At 52.6% G+C, this 23,010-nt stretch overlaps 1 protein-coding gene across 2 annotated transcripts in view; it reads left to right on the top strand.

Annotated features, from left to right (window-relative positions):
- The first annotated feature begins 3,123 nt into the window (after positions 1-3,123).
- The window catches only part of LOC139266958 (netrin-G1-like), a 38,249-nt gene continuing 18,362 nt past the window's right edge, over positions 3,124-23,010 (top strand). For both annotated transcript variants that reach the window (XM_070884595.1, XM_070884596.1), the window contains exons 1-2: positions 3,124-3,812; positions 21,079-21,722. In XM_070884595.1, coding sequence (XP_070740696.1) covers positions 3,570-3,812; positions 21,079-21,722 — 887 coding nt within the window. In that variant the 5' untranslated portion in view covers positions 3,124-3,569. The remainder of the gene's footprint in view (positions 3,813-21,078; positions 21,723-23,010) is intronic.

Below are 23,010 nucleotides of genomic sequence, written 5' to 3'. Positions count from 1 at the left end.
TTCCTCTTTCCCTCTCCCTCACTCTCTCTCCCTCCCTCCCACCCTCTCTCTCCCTCCCTCCCACCCTCTCTCTCCCTCCCTCTTCCTCACTCCCTCTCTCCCTCACTCTCTCTCTCCCTCCCCCTCCCTCTCCCTCCCCCTCCCTCTCCCTCCCCCTCCCCCTCCCCCCCTCTCTCCCTCCCCCCCTCTCTCCCTCCCCTCCCCCCCTCTCTCCCTCCCCCCCTCTCTCCCTCCCCCTCTCTCTCCCTCCCCCTCCATCTACCTCCCCCCCTCTCCCTCCCCCCTCTCCCTCCCCCCCTCTCTCCCTCCCCCCCTCTCTCCCTCCCCCTCCCCCCCTCTCTCTCCCCCCCCTCCCCCCCTCTCTCTCCCCCCCCTCCCCCCCTCTCTCTCCCCCCCCTCCCCCCCTCTCTCTCCCCCCCTCCCTCCCCCCCTCTCTCTCCCCCCCTCTCTCCCTCCCCCCTCTCTCCCTCCCCCTCCCCCCCTCCCCCCTCTCTCCCTCCCCCTCCCCCCCTCCCCCCTCTCTCCCTCCCCCTCCCCCCCTCCCCCCTCTCTCCCTCCCCCTCCCCCCCTCCCCCCTCTCTCCCTCCCCCTCCCCCCCTCTCTCCCTCCCCCTCCCCCCCTCTCTCCCTCCCCCTCCCCCCCTCTCTCCCTCCCCCTCCCCCCCTCTCTCCCTCCCCCTCCCCCTCCCCCCCTCTCTCCCTCCCCCTCCCCCCCTCTCTCCCTCCCCCTCCCTCTCCCTCCCCCTCCCTCTCCCTCCCCCTCCCTCTCCCTCCCCCTCCCTCTCCCTCTCCCTCATTCTCCCTCTCCCCCTCATTCTCCCTCTCCCCCTCTCCCTCTCCCTCCTTCCTTCCCCTTGAGGGCAGATTCTGTGCTAAACTCCTCCGGTCCATTGAGGAGGCTCTTGGACTTGTTGCTGAGCAATGCGGAGCTGTCTCCGGGATCTCGCCGCGCCCGGAGCTCGCTGATCTCCCCCAGAGTGAGTCAGACTCTGTCCCGGGATCTCCCGGGATCGCCTTGCTGTTTGCAGCAGCGATTGGCGGCTTGGCGCGGGGATCAGGCAGGTTCCTGTGTGGATTGTATCGGAGGGCTGGAGAATTGGAGAGGACGATTCTGTGTGCATTCTAGAACAGCAATCTTCCATTGGATAAGAGTGCATTGTATCTGAGGATTGCAGGCATTGTACAGGAGAGCTGTGCATTGTATCGGAGCGCTGCAGCAATCTGTACGATGAAGGAACACATTATACAACAATTTGCATTTATAGAGCGCCTCAACCCAGTAAAATATCCCAAGGCGCTTCACAGGAGCGTAAATCAGGTGTGACTGGAGATGGTGAGTGTGTGTTGTGGGTGTGACTGGAGACGTTGGGGGTGTGACTGGAGACGGTGAGTGTGTGTTGGGGTGTGACTGGAGATGGTTGACGTGTGCTGGGGGTGTGACTGGAGATGGTGAGTGTGTGTTGGGGGTGTGACTGGAGACGGTGAGTGTGTGTTGGGGGTGTGACTGGAGATGGTGAGTGTGTGTTGGGGGTGTGACTGGAGATGGTGAGGGTGTGTTGGGGTGTGACTGGAGATGGTGAGTGTGTGTTGTGGGTGTGACTGGAGATGGTGAGTGTGTGTTGGGGTGTGACTGGAGATGGTTAGCGTGTGCTGGGGGTGTGACTGGAGATGGTGAGTGTGTGTTGTGGGTGTGACTGGAGATGGTGAGTGTGTGTTGGGGTGTGACTGGAGATGGTGAGTGTGTGTTGGGGTTTGAGCAGGAGGAGTGACGTCAGTCCCAGAAGGTGACTGTGGATTGTGATGCTCGAGCTGAAGGGGAACAGCATTACGGGGGAGGAAGTGAGACATTCAGAGACTATTCCTGCTCGCAGTGCAGCAGTTTGTAAAAGCTCATTGAATTCATTATAGAAAATAGATTATAAATATCCCCGTTACTAGTCTGTAGATCAGTCACAGCCCAGAGTAACACCTTGTGTCATAAAACAGGCTGTGGGAGGGTCACCAAACACAGAATCTGTCAGTGTTTAAAGGGGCGACTTTTTAAAGTAGGCAGTAGAATAATTTTGCCTTTCCAGTGTGAGCTCTGAGCTTGAGGTGAGATGATGGAGTAAGGAGAATAGATGTTGCTGAAAGAGCTGACTCACTCCCACTCCGGAGACTCGAGCCCAGCATCCAGGCTGACACTCCCAGTGCAATACTGAGAGAGCGCTGCACTGTCAGAGGGGCAGTACTGAGGGTGTGCTGCACTGTCAGAGGGGCAGTACTGAGGGTGTGCTGCACTATCGGAGGGGCAGTACTGCGGGAGTGCAGTACTGGCGGAGGGGCAGTACTGAGGGGGTGCTGCAATGTCGGAGGGGCAGTACTGAAGGAGTGCAGCACTGTCAGAGGGGCAGTACTGAGGGGGTGCTGCAATGTCGGAGTGCAGCACTGTCGGAGGGGCAGTACTGAGGGAGTGCTGCACTGTTGAAGGGGCAGTACTGAGCGACTGCAGTAATGTCAGAGGAGCAGTACTGAGGGAATGCTGCACTGTCGGAGGGGCAGTTCTGAGGGAATGCTGCACTGTCGGAGGGGCAGTACTGAGGGAGTGCTGCACTGTTAAACACTCCATCTTTTGGACAAGGCGGTAAACCGAGGCCCCGTCTGCCCTCTCTGCTTCACATCAAAGATCTCTCGGCTTTATTTCAAAGAAGAGCAGGGGAGTACTCCCCAGTATCCTGAGCAATATTTATCCCTCAACCAACATCACTAAAATAACATAATTGTTCATTTGTTTCATTTGGTATATTAACGAGAGTGATTTAGCCACCTCCTATTGGTTGCAGTGATTCCCAACTGGTGATTATTTCTGTGTAACGCTACAGCTAATGGGAGGCGGAGTTGCAGGGTGGGGTCGAAGGTCAGGAGCAGCATCTGTTCCGAAATGCATTGATTATATTTCTCTCCTCACAGGGAACTGATGGCAGAAGGAAGAGATGATCGATGGGAAACAGACTCTGGTCAGGAGATAGTCATCACGTTGGCTCCCAGTACTGAATGATCAGCCTATCAGAGCATCTGTCTGACACAGCGGGCAGCTGGGGGGAAAACAGCTGGGATCCCAACACCTGGAACATCTGCACCAACACTGAGAAAACAACTGGAATCCCAACATCTGTAACATCTGCACCAACACTGGGAAAACAGCTGGAATCCCAACACTTGGAACATCTGCACCAACACTGGAAAAGCAGCTGGAATCCCAACACCTGGAACATTTGCGGCAACAGTGGGAAAACAGCTGGAATGTTAACATCGAGAACATCTGCACCAACTGGGGAAACAGCTGGAATCCCAACGTCCAGAACATCTAGCAATGCTGGGAAAACAGCTGGAATCCCAACACCTGGAACGTCTGCAAGCATAGAGATCGCCCCTCTCTGAGCGGGTCCAGTCAGTGCAGTGCCCCCCTGAATCACCCCCAGACGGACTAAGTTTGCCCCTCTCTGAGCGGGTCCAGTCAGTGCAGGGCCCCCCTGAATCACCCCCAGACGGACCGAGATGGCCCCTCTCTGAGCGGGTCCAGTCGGAGCGATGTGTCTGTCCGGTTTGTTGCCCCTTCAGGCCCTTTGGGTGGCCCTGTCTTTCGCCGTGCAGCATTTCCAATCCTGGGGTCACTACGACCTGTGTAAGGCCCAGCTTCACTGGGACCAGGCCATGAGTTGGGATTACATGGCCTGCCATCCCGAGGCCGCCCTGCTCACCAGGTCACTGAAGGTCAGCTTAGATCCCTCCGACAGTACGTGTGGAGAGATCCCCGAGATGTACTGCACACTGGTGAGTAGAAGCCTTTCTGAGACAGCCTCTGTTGTGTGTCGCGCTGTGAATGGACGCTCACTGAACGGCCTTTATCAAAGTGAATTCCATCCAAACTCCTACATTTGCTTCATTAACAGAGGCATTGAGTGCAAAAGCAAGGGAGTCATGGTGAACCTTTATACATCATTGGTTAGGCCCCAGCTGGAGTATTGTGTCCAATTCTGGGCACCACACTTTAGGAAGGATGACAAGGCCTTGGAGAGGATGCAGAGAAGATTTACTGGAATGTTTCCAGTGATGAGGGACTTCAGTTATGTGAAGAGACTGGAGAAGCTGGGATTGTTCTCCTCAGAGCAGAGAAGGTTAAGGGGAGATTTGATGAGGTGTTTAAAACCATGCAGGGTTTTGAAAGAGTAAATAAGGAGACACTGTTTCCAGTGGCAGGAGTGCCGGTAACCAGAGGACACAGATTTCAGATAATTGGCAAAAAAGCCAAGGGGGGGGAGATGAGGAGAATGTTTTAATGCAGCGAGTTTTTATGATCTGGAATGTGCTGCCTGAAAGGGAGGTGGAAGCAGATTCAATAATAACATTCAAAAGGGAATTGGATAAATACTGGGAAAGGAGAAATGTACAGGGCTATGGGGAAGGAGCAGGAGAGTGGGACTAACTGGACAGCTCTGAGCCAGTGGCAGAGACAGATGATATCACGGAGGTGAAAGTGGGCGGGCTTGGTGAAGGAGGAGATATGGGGATGGAATAACAGTCTGATAAGTTGCATTTCGTGGAACTGTGAGGAGATGTAAAACTGCTGGACTGAACAGGAAAGGTCAGGACACGTAAACCACAAAACTCGCTGCTTCCCAGTGTCGCACCGTAAGGGGTGGCAGTGTTTGTAAAATTAGACACAGTAATAGATGTGAGGAGGGAGGTCGAATGTTTATAAACACTCACTGGAGCTCCTGACCCCTGTGTCTGAGCCCTGCCCAATATCTCCAGTGGGGAATATGTCCCATTGTGTCTGAGCCCTGCCCAATATCCCCAGTGGGGAATATGTCCCATTGTGTCTGAGCCCTGCCCAATATCCCCAGTGGGGAATATGTCCCATTGTATCTGAGCCCTGACCAATATCCCCAGTGGGGAATATATCCCATTGTGTCTGAGCCCTGCCCAATATCCCCAGTAGGGAATATGTCCCATTGTGTCTGAACCCTGCCCAATATCTCCAGTAGGGAATATGTCCTTGAGATGTAAATTCAAGCCTGTTTCTAAATATTAATGATGCTCTTGTTGAGTGAATCATCTCCTCAGGATAATTGGTTCCTACATCATTGTTCGAGGGGAAACGCCTGGTTTAATAATCAGCCGTATGTTTCAGCAATAATTGAAAATGTATAATTTATTGCAGAACATGCAGTTTATCAGAGGGAATTATTCTCCAGCTCAATTAGTAATCTGTTATAAAAATAATACGAGTCTTTGAGGTAAATCTTCCAGCTGTTCCATATCCCACTGTGAGAGCTGTGTGTGAAACAGGGCGCGGACCCAGTGAGACCACACTAGATGTTACTGTCTCAGTTTCACATCTCAGGACATCCCAAAGTGCTTCACAGCCAATGAAGGACATTTTGAAATCGCAATAATTTTTCTTTCACCGATTAAAAACGCGGCTGAATTTATCGGCCTTTATCTCACAGTTTGCATTTTTTAATATGTAACAGTTTTTGACAGGTGTACTCGCTCCTTCTTTCCCGATGTGTCCCGACTCCTGAACTTGTGTTCCCTGATTGTGTGTTGACTGTGAGTGGGTGAGTGAGACGGAAAGACCCCTGGGTGAGAATGTATTCAGACTGTGGCTGTAACCTTGGTGCAAAGACACGAATTCCTGGTCACAAGCTGTTGTGATCGAATGTACCGGGGCACGGTGGTGCAGGGCTTCTGTGACTGGACTAGTAATCCACAGAACCGCACTTCCAATCCCTTCATGGGCTGTCAGACTGGGCAGAGGGAGACACTGCCGGTCCTGCTGGAAGACTCAGTCCCAGGCACATCCTTTAGTTTTTCATTTGTTCCTGGGATGTGGGCATCGCTGGCAAGGCCAGCATTTATTGCCCATCCCTAATTGCCCTTGTGAAGATGGTGATGAGCTGCCTTCTTGAACCGCTGCAGTCCGTGTGGTGAAGGTACTCCCACAGTGCTGTTAGGGTGGGAGTTCAGGATTTTGACCCAGTGACAATGAAGGATCATTGAATATATTTCCCAATCAGGATGCAGTGTAACTTGGAGGGGAACGTGGAGATGGTGGTGTTCCCATGGAGACCATGGGTTTGTGAGGTGCTGCTGAAGAAGTCTTGGTGAGTTGCTGCAGTGCTTCTTGTAGATGTTAAACACTGCAGCCATGGTACACCGGTGGTGGAGGGAGAGAATGTTTAAGGTGGTGTTTGGACTGCTTTGTCCGGGATGGTGTGAAGCTTCTTGCGTATTGTTGGAGCTGCACTCATCCAGGCAAGTGGAGAATATTCCATCACCCGCCTGACTTGGGCCTTGTAGGTGGTGGAAAGGCTTCGGGGAGTCAGGAGCTGAGACACTCGCCGCAGAATACTCGTCTCTGACCTGCTCTTGTACCACAGTATTTATGTGGCTGGTCCAGTTAAGTTTCTGGGCGTTGGTGATCCTCAGGATGCTGATAGTAGGGGGTCCAACAATGGTAACGCCGTTGAATGTCATGGAGAGGTAGTTGGACTCTGGCTTGTTGGAGATGACCATTGCCTTCCACTTGTGGACCACAAATGTTACTTGACACTTTGGTGTTGCCAGACTGGGAAACAACATCAGTGAGTGAACACAGAGGTGATGGGGAACAGGACTTGTGTGTGTTAGGACACGGGCAGCACAGGTTTGGATGAGCTGAAATTTACGGAGAGTGGAAGATGGGTGTCCGGCCAGGAGAACATTGGAATGGTCGAGTCTGGAGGGAACAAAGTTTGGATGAGGTTTTCAGCAGCAGATGTGCTGAGGCAGGGGTGGAGATGGGCAATGTTACCGAGGTGGAAATAGGTGGTCTTGGTGATGGAGCGTATATGATTGTTTGTTTTAGTTCTTCTCGACCAAAAGGCACCAGTTAATGCTCATCGATCTCCGTGTTGGAAATAGAATCTCCCGCTGGTCTGTAATCCCCAATTTGATTAATCTCTGGCACCAGCTCAAAGTATTCGCCTCCAATTCCACTTCAGTGCCAATTTGTTCATTGATTTGAGTGTTTCTCGTGCTGCAAAGCAAAAGTCACAGTGTCTGAGCACAAATCGAGGGAGAGGCACATCTGGAATACTGCGGGCAGAGTGAGCTCCTCATTGTAGTGGCGAGATGGGACATGGGGCACAGGGACACAGTGTGACCGGAGGTAAGGGGGTGAGGGGAGAAAGAGATGGGGCACAGTGACACAGTGTGACCAGGGGTGAGGGGAGAGAGAGATGGGGCACAGTGACACAGTGTGACCAGGGGTGAGAGGGTGAGGGGAGAGAGAGATGGGGCACAGTGACACAGTGTGACTGGGGGTGAGGGGAGAGAGAGATGGGACATGGGGCACAGGGACACAGTGTGACCGGGGGTGAGGGGAGAGAGAGATGGGACATGGGGCACAGTGACACAGTGTGACCACGGGTGAGGGGGTGAGGGACTGTGTTATGAGGTTAGCTCGAACAGTCGAATTAAAGGGAGGATCGTGATCACTTCTGTAGAAACACAGTCTGTGCCTTGCTCGGGTAAAAGTCTGACAGCCAATTATTTCTGAATCCGATCACCAATTCTGGAAATCCCAGCGAGTGGTGACAGCTGGTGAATGTTAACGTGGAGTTTCTGGGTAATTTCTGTAAGCTGAGTTTGAACTGATTGTAAACTGGTGCCTGGAGATTGTGTCTGATCCTCTCGGGATTGTTAACATCTGTATCCATTCCCCCGCCAGCTGTTCACACAATCTCACAGCACAGCAGGAGGCCATTCGACCCATCGTGCCTGTGCCGGCTCTTTGAGAGAGCGATCCAATTAGTCCCACTCCCTGCTCTTTCCCCATAGCCTTGCAAATTTATTCTTTTTCCCAAATTTATCAAGTATATTTTTCCCTGTTTTCAGGGAGTTTAGTTGAAGCAGGTTCAAACAGCTCTTCAAAGAGCGTGCACAGGCACGATGGGCCGAATGGCCTTCTGTGCTGTGAGATTCTGTGATATTGCTCCTGTTTTAAGGGAGTTTATTTTCAGCAGATGCGAGCAGCAGATAAGATTTCAGATGAATGAACCAAACATTCTCTTTGTAATATTGCAGTCCGTTCTATTGGGTCTGGAACTAAAACTTTAATACTCAGATGGGAAATCGAGGGTTTGGGAGAGGCCTACAGGAAGTGGATTAAACCTGAGGCCATAGACTTTATCCCCATGAATCCTCCCCCTGCCCAATATCTCACTCACTGCCCACTGTCCCCATTAAACCGGCTGCACATTAAACTTTCCCAGTCTCTTGATTCCTGGATCAGAGCTCCCTCACTGCGCTGCTGTCTGACAATGTTCCACTCACTTTAGCAGCTCAGACAGGAGAATATTTGAAGAATGATTTACTGTTGTTGTGGCACTGACTGACTGATCCCTGACACTGTCATCAGTGGATGGATTTTTCTATCAGGCAGTTTGAATGATGAGGAATCTCGGTTCCATCTCCTGTTATTCTCTGTTCCCCATTTTCTGTATTGGCCATGCGCAAATTTCATTATAAACACAGATAGAGGCAGACAGGCAAGGTCGAGGGTTCATGTCCCACTCCAGAGACTTGAGCACAAAACCCAGGCCGAGACTCTCAGTGCAGTACTGAGGGAGTGCTGCACTGTCGGAGGGACAATACTGAGGGAGCGCTGCACTGTCGGAGGGGCAATACTGAGGGAGCGCTGCACTGTTGGAGGGGCAGTACTGAGGGAGTGCTCCACTGTCGGAGGGGCAGTACTGAGGGAGCGCTGCACTGTTGGAGGATCAGTACTGAGGGAGCGCTGCACTGTCGGAGGATCAGTACTGAGGGAGTGCTGCACTGCTCTCATCCTGAGCTGGTGAATGGCGCTTTAGAATTCAGTCTTTGCTCTCTCTTTTTCTCCTCTCTCTTTCTCCCTCTTGCTCCCTCCTCCCCTCCCACATTACACGGGCTCATTCACCAGAAACACCCTTTTGCCGAATTTGCCCTCCGACCGAAAGGGGGCGCACTCACTGAGCGAGACGATTTTCCCCGCCCCAATCCATGGAGTGGAGAGTTGAGCAAAATCCAGCTCTTTGTAGATTGTTTTTGTTGCGGGCGGTGTAGTCGGTTTGCGGCGGGGTGGAAGTGCGTGGGGAGCGGGGCGGACGGCGGTATATGTCTGCGAGCTCCTGTTTTATTTCCCACCCCCAGGAACCTGCTGACTGACGGAGCTGAAATGAGCCTGGGATTAAAGTGTTTGTTTGAACCTGGTTTGACAGACAGTCGGTGGGTTCCCTGAACACCTGCTCACAGCCCTGAGTCTCCGTGAGGCTGGGGCACTGGGGACATTAGTTTGGGGAGAAGGCCCTTTATTGGGGACCTTTCATTAGAAGGAGGTCACCCATTGGGGATGGATGGTTTAAAATTGGAAGCTGGGTGTTTAATGAACGATGGCTGTGGTCTATAAGGACCGATCGACACAGGCCGGTCAATAATGTGGGATTACACCACAGCTGGTTGAAGATTTGCTGCAGATTCTCAATCTTTCCCCAGTCTGGTTTCTTTCTCTGAAACCTCCCTCTGGTCTTCTCATTGCTGAAATGTTTAGACACAAACACCAGGTGCAGAGTTCTGGGTTTCATTAACTTGAACAAACATTCATTTCTGCCGGCTCATGTTCTTTATAATTAAATTCCAAAGTGTAGAATCCCATCGAGCTCCCTGGCAAGATGTTGACTTAAAACCGCCGTTCCTTTATTAAATTAATTCTGGGGATGTGGGCATCGCTGACATGGCCGGCATTTATTGCCCATCCCCAGTTGCCCTGAGAAGGTGGGGGTGGGCCGCCTTATTGATCCGCTGGGAGCAGGTTTGATACAAACTGAGTGTCTCGCTCGGCCACTTCAGAGGGTCATTAATAGTCAACCACGTTGGTGTGGGCCTGGAGTCACATATAGGCCCGGGCAGGGTACGGAGTCAGGTTTCCTTCCCTAAAGGACATTACTGAACCAGTTGGGCTTCACGGCAATCTCCCTGAGCTGTGGGCCGTGGGGAGATGGACCCTCTCCCTGAGCTGTGGGCCGTGGGGAGATGGACCCTCTCCCTGACCCACTGTGTGCCGTGGGGAGAGGACTCTCTCCCTGACCCACTGTGGGCAGTGGGGAGAGGACCCTCTCCCTGACCCACTGTGGGCCGTGGGGAGAGGACCCTCTCCCTGACCCACTGTGGGCCGTGGGGAGATGGACCCTCTCCCTGACCCACTGTGGGCCGTGGGGAGAGGACCCTCTCCCTGACCCACTGTGGGCCGTGGGGAGAGGACCCTCTCCCTGACCCACTGTGGGCCGTGGGGAAAGGACCCTCTCCCTGACCCACTGTGGGCCGTGGGGAGATGGACCCTCTCCCTGAGCTGTGGGCCGTGGGGAAAGGACCCTCTCCCTGACCCACTGTGGGCCGTGGGGAGAGGACTCTCTCCCTGACCCACTGTGGGCCGTGGGGAGAGGACCCTCTCCCTGACCCACTGTGGGCCGTGGGGAGATGGACCCTCTCCCTGACCCACTGTGGGCCGTGGGGAGAGGACTCTCTCCCTGACCCACTGTGGGCCGTGGGGAGATGGACCCTCTCCCTGACCCACTGTGGGCCGTGGGGAGATGGACCCTCTCCCTAACCCACTGTGGGCCGTGGGGAGAGGACCCTCTCCCTGACCCACTGTGGGCCGTGGGGAGATGGACCCTCTCCCTGACCCACTGTGGGCCGTGGGGAGAGGACCCTCTCCCTGACCCACTGTGGGCCGTGGGGAGATGGACCCTCTCCCTGACCCACTGTGGGCCGTGGGGAGATGGACCCTCTCCCTGACCCACTGTGGGCCGTGGGGAGAGGACCCTCTCCCTGACCCACTGTGGGCCGTGGGGAGATGGACCCTCTCCCTGACCCACTGTGGGCCGTGGGGAGAGGACCCTCTCCCTGAACCACTGTGGGCCGTGGGGAGAGGACTCTCTCCCTGACCCACTGTGGGCCGTGGGGAGATGGATGATACCAGAAATGAGAGGGTATACATATCAGGAAAGGATGAACAGAAAAGAGAATGCTGAGGGGTGATCTAATTGAGGTTTTTGAAATTATGAAAGGTTTTGATTGAGTGGATACAGAGAGAAGCAAGAAATCCAATAGAGAATTCAGAAGAAACGTCTGTACCCAAAGAGTGGTGAGAATGTGGAACGCGCTACCACAGGGAGCGGTTAAAGCAAATAGTGTAGATGCATTTAGGTGAACTTGACAAGCGTATGAGGGAGACAGGAATAGATTTAGATGAGGAAAGACGGGAGGAGGCTCGAGTGGAGCATAAACACCGGCATGGACTGGTTGGGCCGAATGGCCTGTTTCTGTGCCGTGTATCCGATGTAATCCTAAATGTAATCCTATGTAATCTTTCAGCTCAGCACTGGCCCACTAAATGCTGCTAACTGAGCAACTCTGCTCGAACATTAACTCCAACAAAGGGCCTGATTACTGGGTGATGGGAAATGACAGCAATCTGTGGGATTGTACTTTATGGAGCCACTAACTTCTGCACTCAATAATACACTAATTAACATCATTAACCAGGGGACTGAACCGTGCTGACAGCGAGTGGTTTAGTTGGTGATAACGACAGGCTCTTCGTCACACCACACAGTGTAAATGCGAGACAGCAACACTTAAAGCCCGAAATAAATGTCAGGGGATGAGTGGATTTGAGAAGGAACAATGATTTATAAGATGCTCCGTTTATGCTCCAGTGTTGCAGGAGCAGTTTCTGTAATACATGATCCTTATATTGAAATATCTTCCCTTCCCGCGTTGATGCAGCCACACACAGCAGGAGCCTCTTATGTCTCTCTCTCCCTGGGCTGTTTGGTGATGTTTAATTCTTCTCTTCTTCTTAGGCTGTCCCCTAGAGTCGAGGATGAATTGCTTCCACATTCAAATGAGTTGTCAGGTGACTGATGAGACCAATGTGGGATCCACAGTCTCTGTCACAGGTGGGGTAGATGGTGGTTAGAGGGACGGGTGGGTGGGGTGCTTGGGTTGTCGTACGCACCTTCTGCTGTTTGTACTTGGCTTCCACATCCTCCCGGCAAAGAGACTCGATGTGTTCGTCGCCTTCTCGGATGCTTCTCCTCCATTTTGAGCGGTCTTGATCCAAAGATCCAAGATGCGGCCACTCACAACATCATCGAGCAGACAATAGGGGTGCTCAAGCAGCGTTTCCGAAGCCTGGACCGCTCTGGAGGCAGCCTTCAATACTTCCCTCAACAGGTGTCGCTATTCATTGTGGTGTGCTGCATGTTGCACAACTTGGCCATCATGAGGGCCCAGGCCTTACCAGCGGGGAGTGCAGCCCCAACTCAGGAGGAGGAGAAAGAGGAACAGGAGCCTGGCGAGGCCCCGACTGGCCAGCCAGAGGAGGAGGTGCAGCAGCCACGGAGGAGACACCGTGGCACTGCTCCCGATGCAAGGGCCACATGTCAGTGGCTCATCATACATCGGTTCTCCAACAACACAACACAACCTCTGACCAGCAACTAATAAACATTTAACAACAGCCCCTTGAAACACCATAACACACAATTAACATCAACAATATCTGTACACAGGCCCCTGCCATTTGTCATTCCACAACAGTATCCATGTGCCATATTAGGCACATACACTTACAACAATAGCAGGCGTCAACAGGCCAGATCGTGACAAATACAGAGTGATGCCATGGATATTTACAGGGTGAGGCCTTCTGTCCATTGTGGCTAAAGTTTTTATTGAGACTAGCTCTGGCATTTGCTACCCCTTACCTCAACCTCCTCCCACACCTCCTGCTCCTCCTCAATGTTGCCCCAGTGCCTGCAGCAAGGCTGCTTGAGGGCTGCTGTGTGTGTAACAGACACTACAGATGGCCGAGTAGGATACATTGGACCAGCTCTGGGCCTGGAAGGCCCGGCTGCGGACTGCACCACCTCAGCATCGGCGGCAGCAGTCTAGGTTGGCTGGTGTGTAGACCGCGGCAGGTGCAAAGGCAGAATGGCAATGGTGGGAGCCAGAATGCTGTCATCTTGAGCAAAGACAACACGTTCCATTTCCCACGGCCCACTGCCACCTCCCCCAGGGCGGAGCCTCAAATATCCGGAGCAATATGTGGGAGCGCGGATTACTGGCCTGCTTCGGCACCGTTACCTCCCCGTTGGACTGTGGGGAACAGAGAGGATGGCAGCAGTCAGTGTTTGCATGGCATCACTCTGTGACTGACTCAGGACAGCCTGAGTCTCAAACGCAGCGTTCTGAGAGTTGTTGCCACAATCATTGACAGTATCACATCACAAAGACCTTGCGTGGCTTGGGTCTGTGATGCGATAGCTGCTGCCACATCAACCATGGCACGCGCTCTCCCCTCTGCGACTCCACTGTCGCTGGTTGAGTCCATCTCCCTCTGTAAATGGGCAAGGATGGGTTCATTGAACTGCTGAGAGGCAGGGACAATGCTTGAGGCGGTCTCCCCCAACCTCAGTGCAAGTGTATCCATGCTCTGCGGGACCTTCTCCAATGCACCCATTGGCTCGCGGTGCATTTGCGTGGACTCTCTGAACATAGCCTCCAAGTCCAGGTCCACGTCTGACTGTCTCTGAGCAGGACTGATAGGCCGACTCACTCGCCGGGGCGATGGCCCCCGAGCTTCCCCTCACTCTGGGCGCTGCTGCATGCCACTGGATTCAGGAGCCTCAGGCTCTTCAAAGCCCAGGAATGTTGGCTCTTCCACCAAGGTGGTGACCCCACTCGATGCAACTGATGGAGGGTCCCACACAGACACCACACATTCCTCACCTTCCTCATCATCTTCCCCGTCAGTCGAAGTGCACGGCGCTTGCTGTCAAGGGTCAAGGATCTCACAGAAATGCCAAAGGGCATACACATACCGTCACGGTCCACAGGGGGCGCTGCTTCTCCGGCCACTATCGCACCAACTGGTGTGCCCATGGGGATGGACACTCGCTCCTTCACGTCACTGAGGGCTTGTATGTCAGGCTCCCCTCCACCGGTGCACTGCTGCTCTCTCCTGTTGTGAGCTAGTTTCACCTGCAGTAAGAAGCACAAGAAGGTGTGAGTGAGTGTGCAGCTCATCGTGTGCCACATGTGTCTTCCATAGTTGAATAGCTGCTGCTGTGTGGATGTGTGCAAACGTCCATTTGAATCTGCGTGGCTGCTCACAGTGCATGTGTGAACGGTGGGATGAGGTGAGAAGGGCCTCAGATTAGGGTTGAGGCTGAAGTCTTGAGAAAGGGTAGTGTGAGGAGGGGTGAGGCTGAGTAGGGAACCAGAAGGTGAGCGAGGTTTGGATGGGCCGGGCATGGCTGGTGACCTGAGTCTGAACCTTTATGGTGCCTTCACCAACAAAGACCACGGCCTGGGACACACAGTGATGGAGCAGTCGGAGGTCAGTTGTAGCGCTGGGGCATGGTGCTGTTAATTATGTCCCGAGGACACGGCATTTCAGGAGCACGTCACATCTGCACCGTTTCATTATTCATTCATACTTTACACAGCTTTAGGATTCTGGTACTAATGTTACTCCATTCCTTCTACATTGAGTATTAAAAATAACCAATCCAATATGCGGCTTTAGTCACTGCCTTTAGTCGATGCTGTGACGATTGTAGATTCATTAATCTCTATGATCTCTGTATATTGCCGCGCTCTCCATCTTTATCACACACATTAGTTTTATTGATTGCTGCAACAGCCACTTGCTGGGGATGAGGATGTTACAGGTGAGCTGTCTGATCATTTGGAAAAGGATGTCGGGCTGATTCTGTGTTGCCGATGTCAGGCAGAGTCCCAGTGTGTCCGATCCACAGGATGCACTGCAGCAACTCGCCAAGGCTTCTTCAGCAGCACCTCCCAAACCCGCCACCTCCAGCACCTAGAAGGACGAGGGCAGCAGGTGCCTGGGAACACCATCACCTCCAAGTTCCCCTCGAGTCACACAGTGTCCCGACTTAGAATCACAGCATCATAGAATGATACAGCACAGAAGGAGTCCATTCGGCCCATTGTGCCTGTGCTGGCTCTTTGAAAGTGTTACCCAATTAACCCCACTCCCCGCTCTTTCCCGGAGCCCTGCAAATCTTTCCCCTTCAAGTATTTCTCCAATTCCCGATTGAATCTGCTGCCACCGCCCTTTCAGGCAGCGCATTCCAGATCACAACATGTGGAGCTGCCGCTGTGTCCATCGTTGCTTTACCGCGGAAGGTCAATGACCTGAAGTGACCACGAGGGAGCCCTGCCACCTCTGACTGCTCCCTCACAAACCAGCCTGAGGTGAAGCATCATTCGGCCCACAGACCCAGGGATATGGCTTGAGCACAAATAAGGGACTGTTTTCACAACAGACGATAAAAAGACAAGTTCCCGTTAATCATTCCGCCCACAAAACTCTTGCCCTTTCTCTCTCTCTCTCTCTAACCCAAACAGTCAGCTGCAGTGAGACTCATTTTCCTATCTCCAGAGGTCAGAGGTCGAAGATTCTTTCACTGAACATGAACTTTGGAAAATCTCAACAAAGAAAACGTCCAAAATGTCGTCATGTCAGAAATCTGTCCAAATATCAGCTCCCTGGTCTCTTTACAATCCATTTTATTTTGCTCAAAACGATTCCCAAGGATAATTGGGGAACTGAGAGGATCTAACTATGGGGAAAGGCTGAACAGGCTGGGGCTCGTTCCTGATCCCAGGGATGTGGGACATCAGTTACAAAGAGAGACTGGAGAAGCTGGGATTGTTTTCCTTACAGCAGAGAAGGTTAAGGGGAGATTTAATACAGGTGTTCATGGTCATGAGGGGTTTAGACAGAGTAGATAGAGAGAAACTGTTCCCATTGACGGAAGGCTCGAGAACCAGAGGACACATATTTAAGGTGATTGACAAAAGAACCAAAGGCGACATGAGGAAAATTGTTTTTGCGCAGTGAGTGGTTAGGATCTGGAATGCACTGCCTGAAAGGGTGGTGGAGGCAGAGCCCAGCGGGAGAATTGTGTCGAATTCTGGGCACCACACTTTAGGAAGGATGTCAAGGCCTTGGAGAGGGAGCAGACGAGATTTACTGGAATGGTCCCAGGGATGAGGGACTTCAGTTATGTGGAGACTCTGGAGAAGCTGGGATTTTCTCCTCAGAGCAGAGAAGGTTAAGGGGAGATTTAATACAGGTGTTCAAAATCATGAAGGGATTTTGATTGAGTAAATAAGGAGACACTGTTTCCAGTGGCAGGAGGGTCGGTAACCAGAGGGCACAGATTGAAGGTGATTGGTGAAAGTACAGAGGGGAGATGAGGAGACCCCACTTTCTGCCTTCTGACACTCTGAATAGCTGCCCTTTACCCCGACTCTCTGCTTTATGTCCTGAAGCCAGCTAGCTATCCATTCTGCTACTGGCTCCCTGACTCTGCATTCTCTGACCTTATTCATTAGTCTATTATGTGGTCCCTTATCGAAGTTCTTTTGGAAATCTGGATAAATTATATCTAATGTATTACCCTTGTCTGCTCTCTCTGTTACCTCTTCAGAGAATGCAATGAGGTTGGTCAAGCAAGACTTTCCCTTTTGAAATGCATACCAGGTTATTAAAAAGATGGCGGAAGTTATAGCAGATGCATTCGTTATAATCTACCAAAATTCTCTGGACTCTGGTGGCAGACAAAAGGCAGGTAACTATAGGCCAGTTTGTTTAACATCTGTCGTGGGGAAAATGCTTGAAGCTGTCATTAAGGAAGAAATAGCGGGACATCTAGATAGGAATAGTACAATCAAGCAGACGCAACATGGATTCATAAAGGGGAAATCATGTTTAACTAATTTACTGGAATTCTTTGAGGATATAACGAGCATGGTGGATGTGGTGTATTTAGATTTCCAAAAGGCATTCGATCAGGTGCCACACGAAGGTTACTGCAGAAGATAAAGGTACGCGGAGTCAGAGGAAATGTATTAGCATGGATCGAGAATTGGCTGGCTAACAGAAAGCAGAGTCAGGATAAATGGGTCCTTTTTTGGTTGGAAATCGGTGGTTAGTGGGGTCCCACAGGGATCGGTGCTGGGACCACAACTGTTTACAATATACATAGATGACCTGGAAGAGGGAACAGAGTTTATTGTAACAAAATTTGCAGATGACACAAAGATTAGTGGGAAAGCGGGTTGTGTAGAGGACACAGAGAGGCTGCAAAGAGATTTAGATAGGTTAAGCGAATGGGCTAAGGTTTGGCAGATGGAATACAATGTTGGAAAATGTGAGGTCATCCACCTTGGAAAAAAAATCAGTAAAAGGGAATATTATTTGAATGGGGAGAAAGTGCAACATGCTGCAGTGCAGAGGGACCTGGAGGTCCTTGTGCATGAAACTCTTTTTGGAGTTTATCTGCAAAACAAAAAACATTAAACCGTGCCACCTGCCGTGGATGACACAGCAGACATTTACAAGGCCCCTTTTTTTTTTCTTTTTTTTTGGTTTTTTTTTGGGCGCTAAAATCACATTTTTTCCAGTGCCCCCTATAAAAGGGGAGGGGGACACTAAAAGCACCGGCAATTAAAACAAATTAAACTTTAAAACGTAAAATCAAATAAAAATTTGGTTGCCGGACGTGATGATGCACTCCAGTCCCTCCGGTGCCCACCTCTCGCGGAAGGCCGCGAGCGTACCGGTGGACACCGCGTGCTCCATCTCCAAGGACACCCTGGACCGGATGTAAGAGAGGCAGGCAGTCAGGTTGAATGACCCCCTCGACCGCCCGCTGCCTGGACCGGCTGATGGCACCCTTGGCCATGCCCAGGAGCAGTCCTACGAGGAGGCCTTCGGACCTACCCGCTCCCCTCCGCACAGGGTGCCCAAAGATCAGGAGAGTGGGACTGAAGTGCAGCCAGAATTTCAGGAGCAGCCCCTTCAAATAATAAAACAGGGGCTGCAACCTCGTGCATTCCATAAAAACATGGAACACGGACTCTTCCAGACCACAGAAATTGCAGGCAGCCTGGGAGTCCGTGAACCGGCTTAAAAATTTGTTGCACGGCACTGCTCCATGCACCACCCTCCAGGCCAAGTCCCCGATGAATAGTGGGAGGACTCCCGCATAGAGTGCCCTCCATCGGGGACCCCCGCCTCCTCCGGACGGCAAGATGGTACGCCATGGCGTGTCCGGACAGTCGGCGAGGATGGCAAAGTTGAGAGTGTGCAGGAGCAGCCCGTACAGGAAACCCCTCCGCGCGGAACTGAAAGGCACGGAGGGGATTTCCCCGAGGCGGCTCAAGTTGTGAGGCGCCGGCCCCCGAGGGAGGTTTCGGGATTTGGCGCCAATGAGGAATTCCGTCCGGACGGGGGTCAGTTCCGACGGGATCTCCACACATGCTCGAGCCTCCTCGATGCACCTAACAGAGTCAGGGCCCAAAGCTGTTTTTAGCAACTCGATGGCTTCGGCTGCGTGGTGGACGTCGGCTGAATTTAGGCGCCATCCAGCCCGCTCCTCCGCCATTGAGCAGGTCCCTGACCCTGGTCACCTCACCAGCCACAGCCCTCTCTTCCGACCGCCACATAAAACCTCGGTCGTGGAGGTACGGATTCCCGAGCAGCGGCTCCTGCAGGACAGCCGCCACTCCAGCCGGCGGAGAGCTGCGCTTGGTGGAGACTTTGTTCCAGACCCTGATGAGGTCCCTGTAAAAGACAGGCAGCTCCCGGAGGGTGGTCCTGACACCCCCCAAGTTCACAAACAGGAGCTGCATGTCGTAGTTGAGGTCGCGCTGCTGGCGGAAGAAATACCTCGCCAGAGCGCACCACCTAGGAGGGGGCTCGACGTAAAGGTATCTCTGCAGGGTCTGAAGACGGAAAGTCGCGAGCTGGGCGCTGACGCACACCAACGACTGACCGCCTTCCTCAAGCGGGAGACTCAAGACCGCAGCAGAGACCCAGTGCTTCCTGTTGTTCCAGAAGAAGTCCACCAGCTTCTTCTGTATTTTGGCGACAAACGCAGGGGGAGGGGTCAAAGTGACCAGCCGGTACCACAACATTGCGGCCACCAGCTGGTTTATGACTAGCGCTCGACCCCTGAAGGACAGCACTCGGAGCAGTCCTGTCCAGCGCCCTAGGCGAGCGACGACCTTGGCCTCCAGCTCCTGCCAGTTCGCCGGCCAGGCTCCCTCGTCGGGGCTAAGGTAGACTCCCAGATAGAGGAGATGGGTCATGCTCCAGGCAAAAGGTCTGAGCTCCTCCGGCAGGGAGTCCACCCGCCACTGACCCACCAGGAGTCCGGAACATTTCTCCCAGTTGATTCTAGTGGAGGATGCGGCCGAGTAAATCTCTTGGCACTCACGCATCCTCCGCAGGTCAGCGGGATCCTCTACCGCGAGGAGCACGTCATCGGCGTAAGCCGAGAGGACGACCTCCACGCCCGGCCCTTGCAGAGCCAATCCCGTCAACCTCGTCCGCAAGAGGCGCAGGAAAGGCTCCACGCAGATGGCAAGTTAGTTTGCAGGTGCAGAAGGTAATCAGGAAGGCGAATGGAATGTTGGCCTTCATTGCGCGAGGGATGGAGTACAAAAGCAGGGAGGTCATGCTGCAACTGTACAGGGTATTGGTGAGGCCGCACCTGGAGTACTGCATGCAGTTTTGGTCACCTTACTTAAGGAAGGATATACTAGCCTTGGAGGGCGTACAGAGACAATTCACTAGGCTGATTCCGGAGATGAGGGGGTTACCTTATGATGATAGATTGAGTAGACTGGATCTTTACTCATTGGAGTTCAGAAGGATGAGTGGTGATCTTTTCGAAACATTTAAAATAATGAAAGGGAGAGACAAGATAGAGGCAGAGAGGTTGTTTCCACTGGTCGGGGAGACTAGAACTAGGGGGCAGAGCCACAAAATATGGGGGAGCCAATTTAAAACCGAGTTGAGAAGGAATTTCTTTTCCCAGAGGGTTGTGAATCTGTGGAATTCTATGCCCAAGAAAGCAGTTGAGGCGAGCTCATTGAATGTATTCAAATCACAATAGATAGATTTTTAACCAATAAGGGAATTAAGGGTTATGGGGAGCGGGCGGGTAAGTGGAGCTGAGTCCACGGCCAGATCAGCCATGATCTTGTTGAATGGCGGAGCAGGCTCGAGGTGCTAGACGGCCTACTCCTGTTCCTAATTCTTATGTTCTTATGAAGTCCATGCTGACTATTCATTATTATACTTTTGCTTTCTAAATGTTCTTCTATATTCTCCTTTAGTAAGGATGCCATTATTTCTTCAACACCGATATTAAGTTGACCGGTTTTCAGTTCCCTGGACATGCTCTATCTCCCTTCTTAAATATAAATATTACGTTCCCTATCTTCCCATCCTCAGGTACGACACCTTTTTATAACTAATTATTAAATATGTGCCTCTGCTATTTTTTCCCCAGGTTCAATTCTAAAGCACAGAAGTGTTCCGTCCAGACCTGGGGTTATATTTAACCCGTGCTGTACCTGCCCTGGGCGTGTTTGATGGGACAGTGTAGAACGAGCTTTACTCTGTATCTAACCTGTCCTGTACCAGTCCTAGGAGTGTTTGATGGGACAGCTTAGAGGGAGCTTTACTCTGTATCTAACCCATGCTGTACCTGCCCTGGGAGTGCTTCAAGGGACAGTATAGAGGGAGCTTTACTCTGTATCTAACCCGAGCTGTACCTGCCATGGGAGTGTTTGATGGCACAGTGTAGAGGGAGTTTTACTCTGTATCTAACCCGTGCTGTATCTGCCCTGGGAGTGTTTGATGGGACAGTACAGATGGAGCATTACTCTGTATCTAACCCATGCTGTACCTGCCCTGGGAGTGTTTGATGGGACAGTGTACAGGGAGCTTCACTCTATATCTAACCCGTGCTGTATCTGCCCTGGGAGTGCTTCATGGGACAGTGAGAGGGAGCTTTGTTCTGTATCTAACCCGTGCTGTACCTGCCCTGGGAGTGTTTGATGGGACAGTGTAGAGGGAGCTTCACTCTGTATCTAACCCGTGTTGTTCCGTCTCTGTTTCCAGGAGAACCCGTACATGTGCAACAACGAGTGTGATGCTCACATGCCCGAGCTCGCACACCCGCCCGAGCTGATGCTGGATGATGAGGGGCGGATTCCCAACACCTTTTGGCAAAGCATCTCCTGGAGGAGTTTCCCCGAGCCCCTCCTGATCAATATCACTCTGTCCTGGGGCAAGACCATCGAGCTGACCGAGGACATAGTCATCACCTTTGAGTCGGGCCGGCCGGAGCAGATGGTCCTGGAGAAGTCTCTGGACCATGGCCGGACGTGGCAACCCTACCAGTTCTACGCGGCCGACTGCCTCACCTCCTTCGGGATGGAGCCGAGAAGCGCCCGGGATCTGAGCCCGGCCTCGGTGCTGGATATCATCTGCACGGAGCAGTACTCCAGGGGCTACGTGTGGAAGGTGGACAAGATGGTCCGCTTCGAGATCCAGGAGCGTTTTGCCCTGTTCGGGGGGCCCCGTCTCCAGGACATGGCCTCGCTGTACGGCCAGCTGGACACCACCAAGGACCTGAGGGACTTCTTCACCCTGACCGACCTGCGGGTCAGGCTGCTCCGGCCGGCCACTGGGGCCACCAGTGTTGACCAGCACAACCTCTCCAAATACTTCTACGCCATCTCCAACCTGGACATTCGTGGCCGGTGAGAGCTCCTCGCCCCTTCTGGCCAGAGTCGCTGACCCCACACTTCACACGCAGGAGGCGTCGTGTCTCATGCCAACATATGGGGCACTCACACGGCCACGTTCTGGGGCACTCACAGGACCAACATCTGGGGGTAATTCACAGGGACACCTGGGGGGGAACTCACAGGGTCAATATCTGGGGCACTCAGGGTCAACATCTGGGGGCACTCACAGGGCCAACATCTGGGGGTAACTCACAGGGGCAACATCTGGTGGTAACTCACAGGGGCAACATCTGGGGGTAACTCATAGGGACAACATCTGGTGGTAACAGGGACAACATTGTGGTTAACTCACAGGAACAACATCTGGGGGGCACTCACAGGGCTAACATCTGGGACACTCAGGGTCAACATCTGGGGGCTCACAGGCCAACATCTGGGAGGGCATTCACAGGGTCAACATCTGGCGGGGCTTAGGGTCAACATCTGGGGCACCCAATGTCACCATCCGATGGGAACTCACAGGGCAACATCTGGCGGCACGCTATCGGGGCCAACATCGGGAGCACGCTTTCTGGGTGCACATCTGGGGGCACCCACGGGGCCAACATCTGGGGGCACTACCAAGGAGAAATCTGGGACACTGTATCAAGGCAACATCTGGGGAACTCTATCAGGGCCAACATCTGGGGGATACTCTCAGTCTATCAACTTGGTGATACTCCTTCAGGGCAAATAGCTGGTGTTCCCTATCAGAGCTAACATCTGGGATACTCTATCAGGGATAACATCTGGCATGGCACTCTATCAGTTATCATCTGGAGGGCACTATATCGGAATAAACATCTGACACACAATTTCAATGAATATCTGAAGGGCAGTCTATCAGGGCCAACATCTAATTACGAGGAGGGATTACACAAACTAGGGTTGTGTTCCCGAGAATTTAGAAGGTGATTTGATTGAAGTGTTCAAGATATTAAGGGGAACTGAAAGGGTAGATACAGAGAAACTATTTCCCTGGTTGGGGATTCTGGGAGTAGGGGCATAGTCTAAAAATTAGAGCCAGACCTTTCAGGTGTCAAATTCGGAAACACTTCTACACACAAAGGGTGGTAGAAGTTTGGAACTCTCTTCCACAAACGGCAGTTGATGCTGTACCAATTGTTAATCTTAAATCTGCGATTAATAGATTTTATTAGCCAATGGTATGGGGCAAAGGTGGGTGAATGGAGTTAGGTCACAGATCAGCCATGATCTCATTGAATGGTGGAGCAGGCTCGAGGGGCTGAGTGGCCTCCTC

The sequence above is a fragment of the Pristiophorus japonicus genome, chromosome 7, assembly GCF_044704955.1.
Source record: "Pristiophorus japonicus isolate sPriJap1 chromosome 7, sPriJap1.hap1, whole genome shotgun sequence".
NCBI lineage: Eukaryota > Metazoa > Chordata > Chondrichthyes > Pristiophoridae > Pristiophorus > Pristiophorus japonicus.
This window is presented reverse-complemented; position numbering and strand designations above follow the sequence as displayed.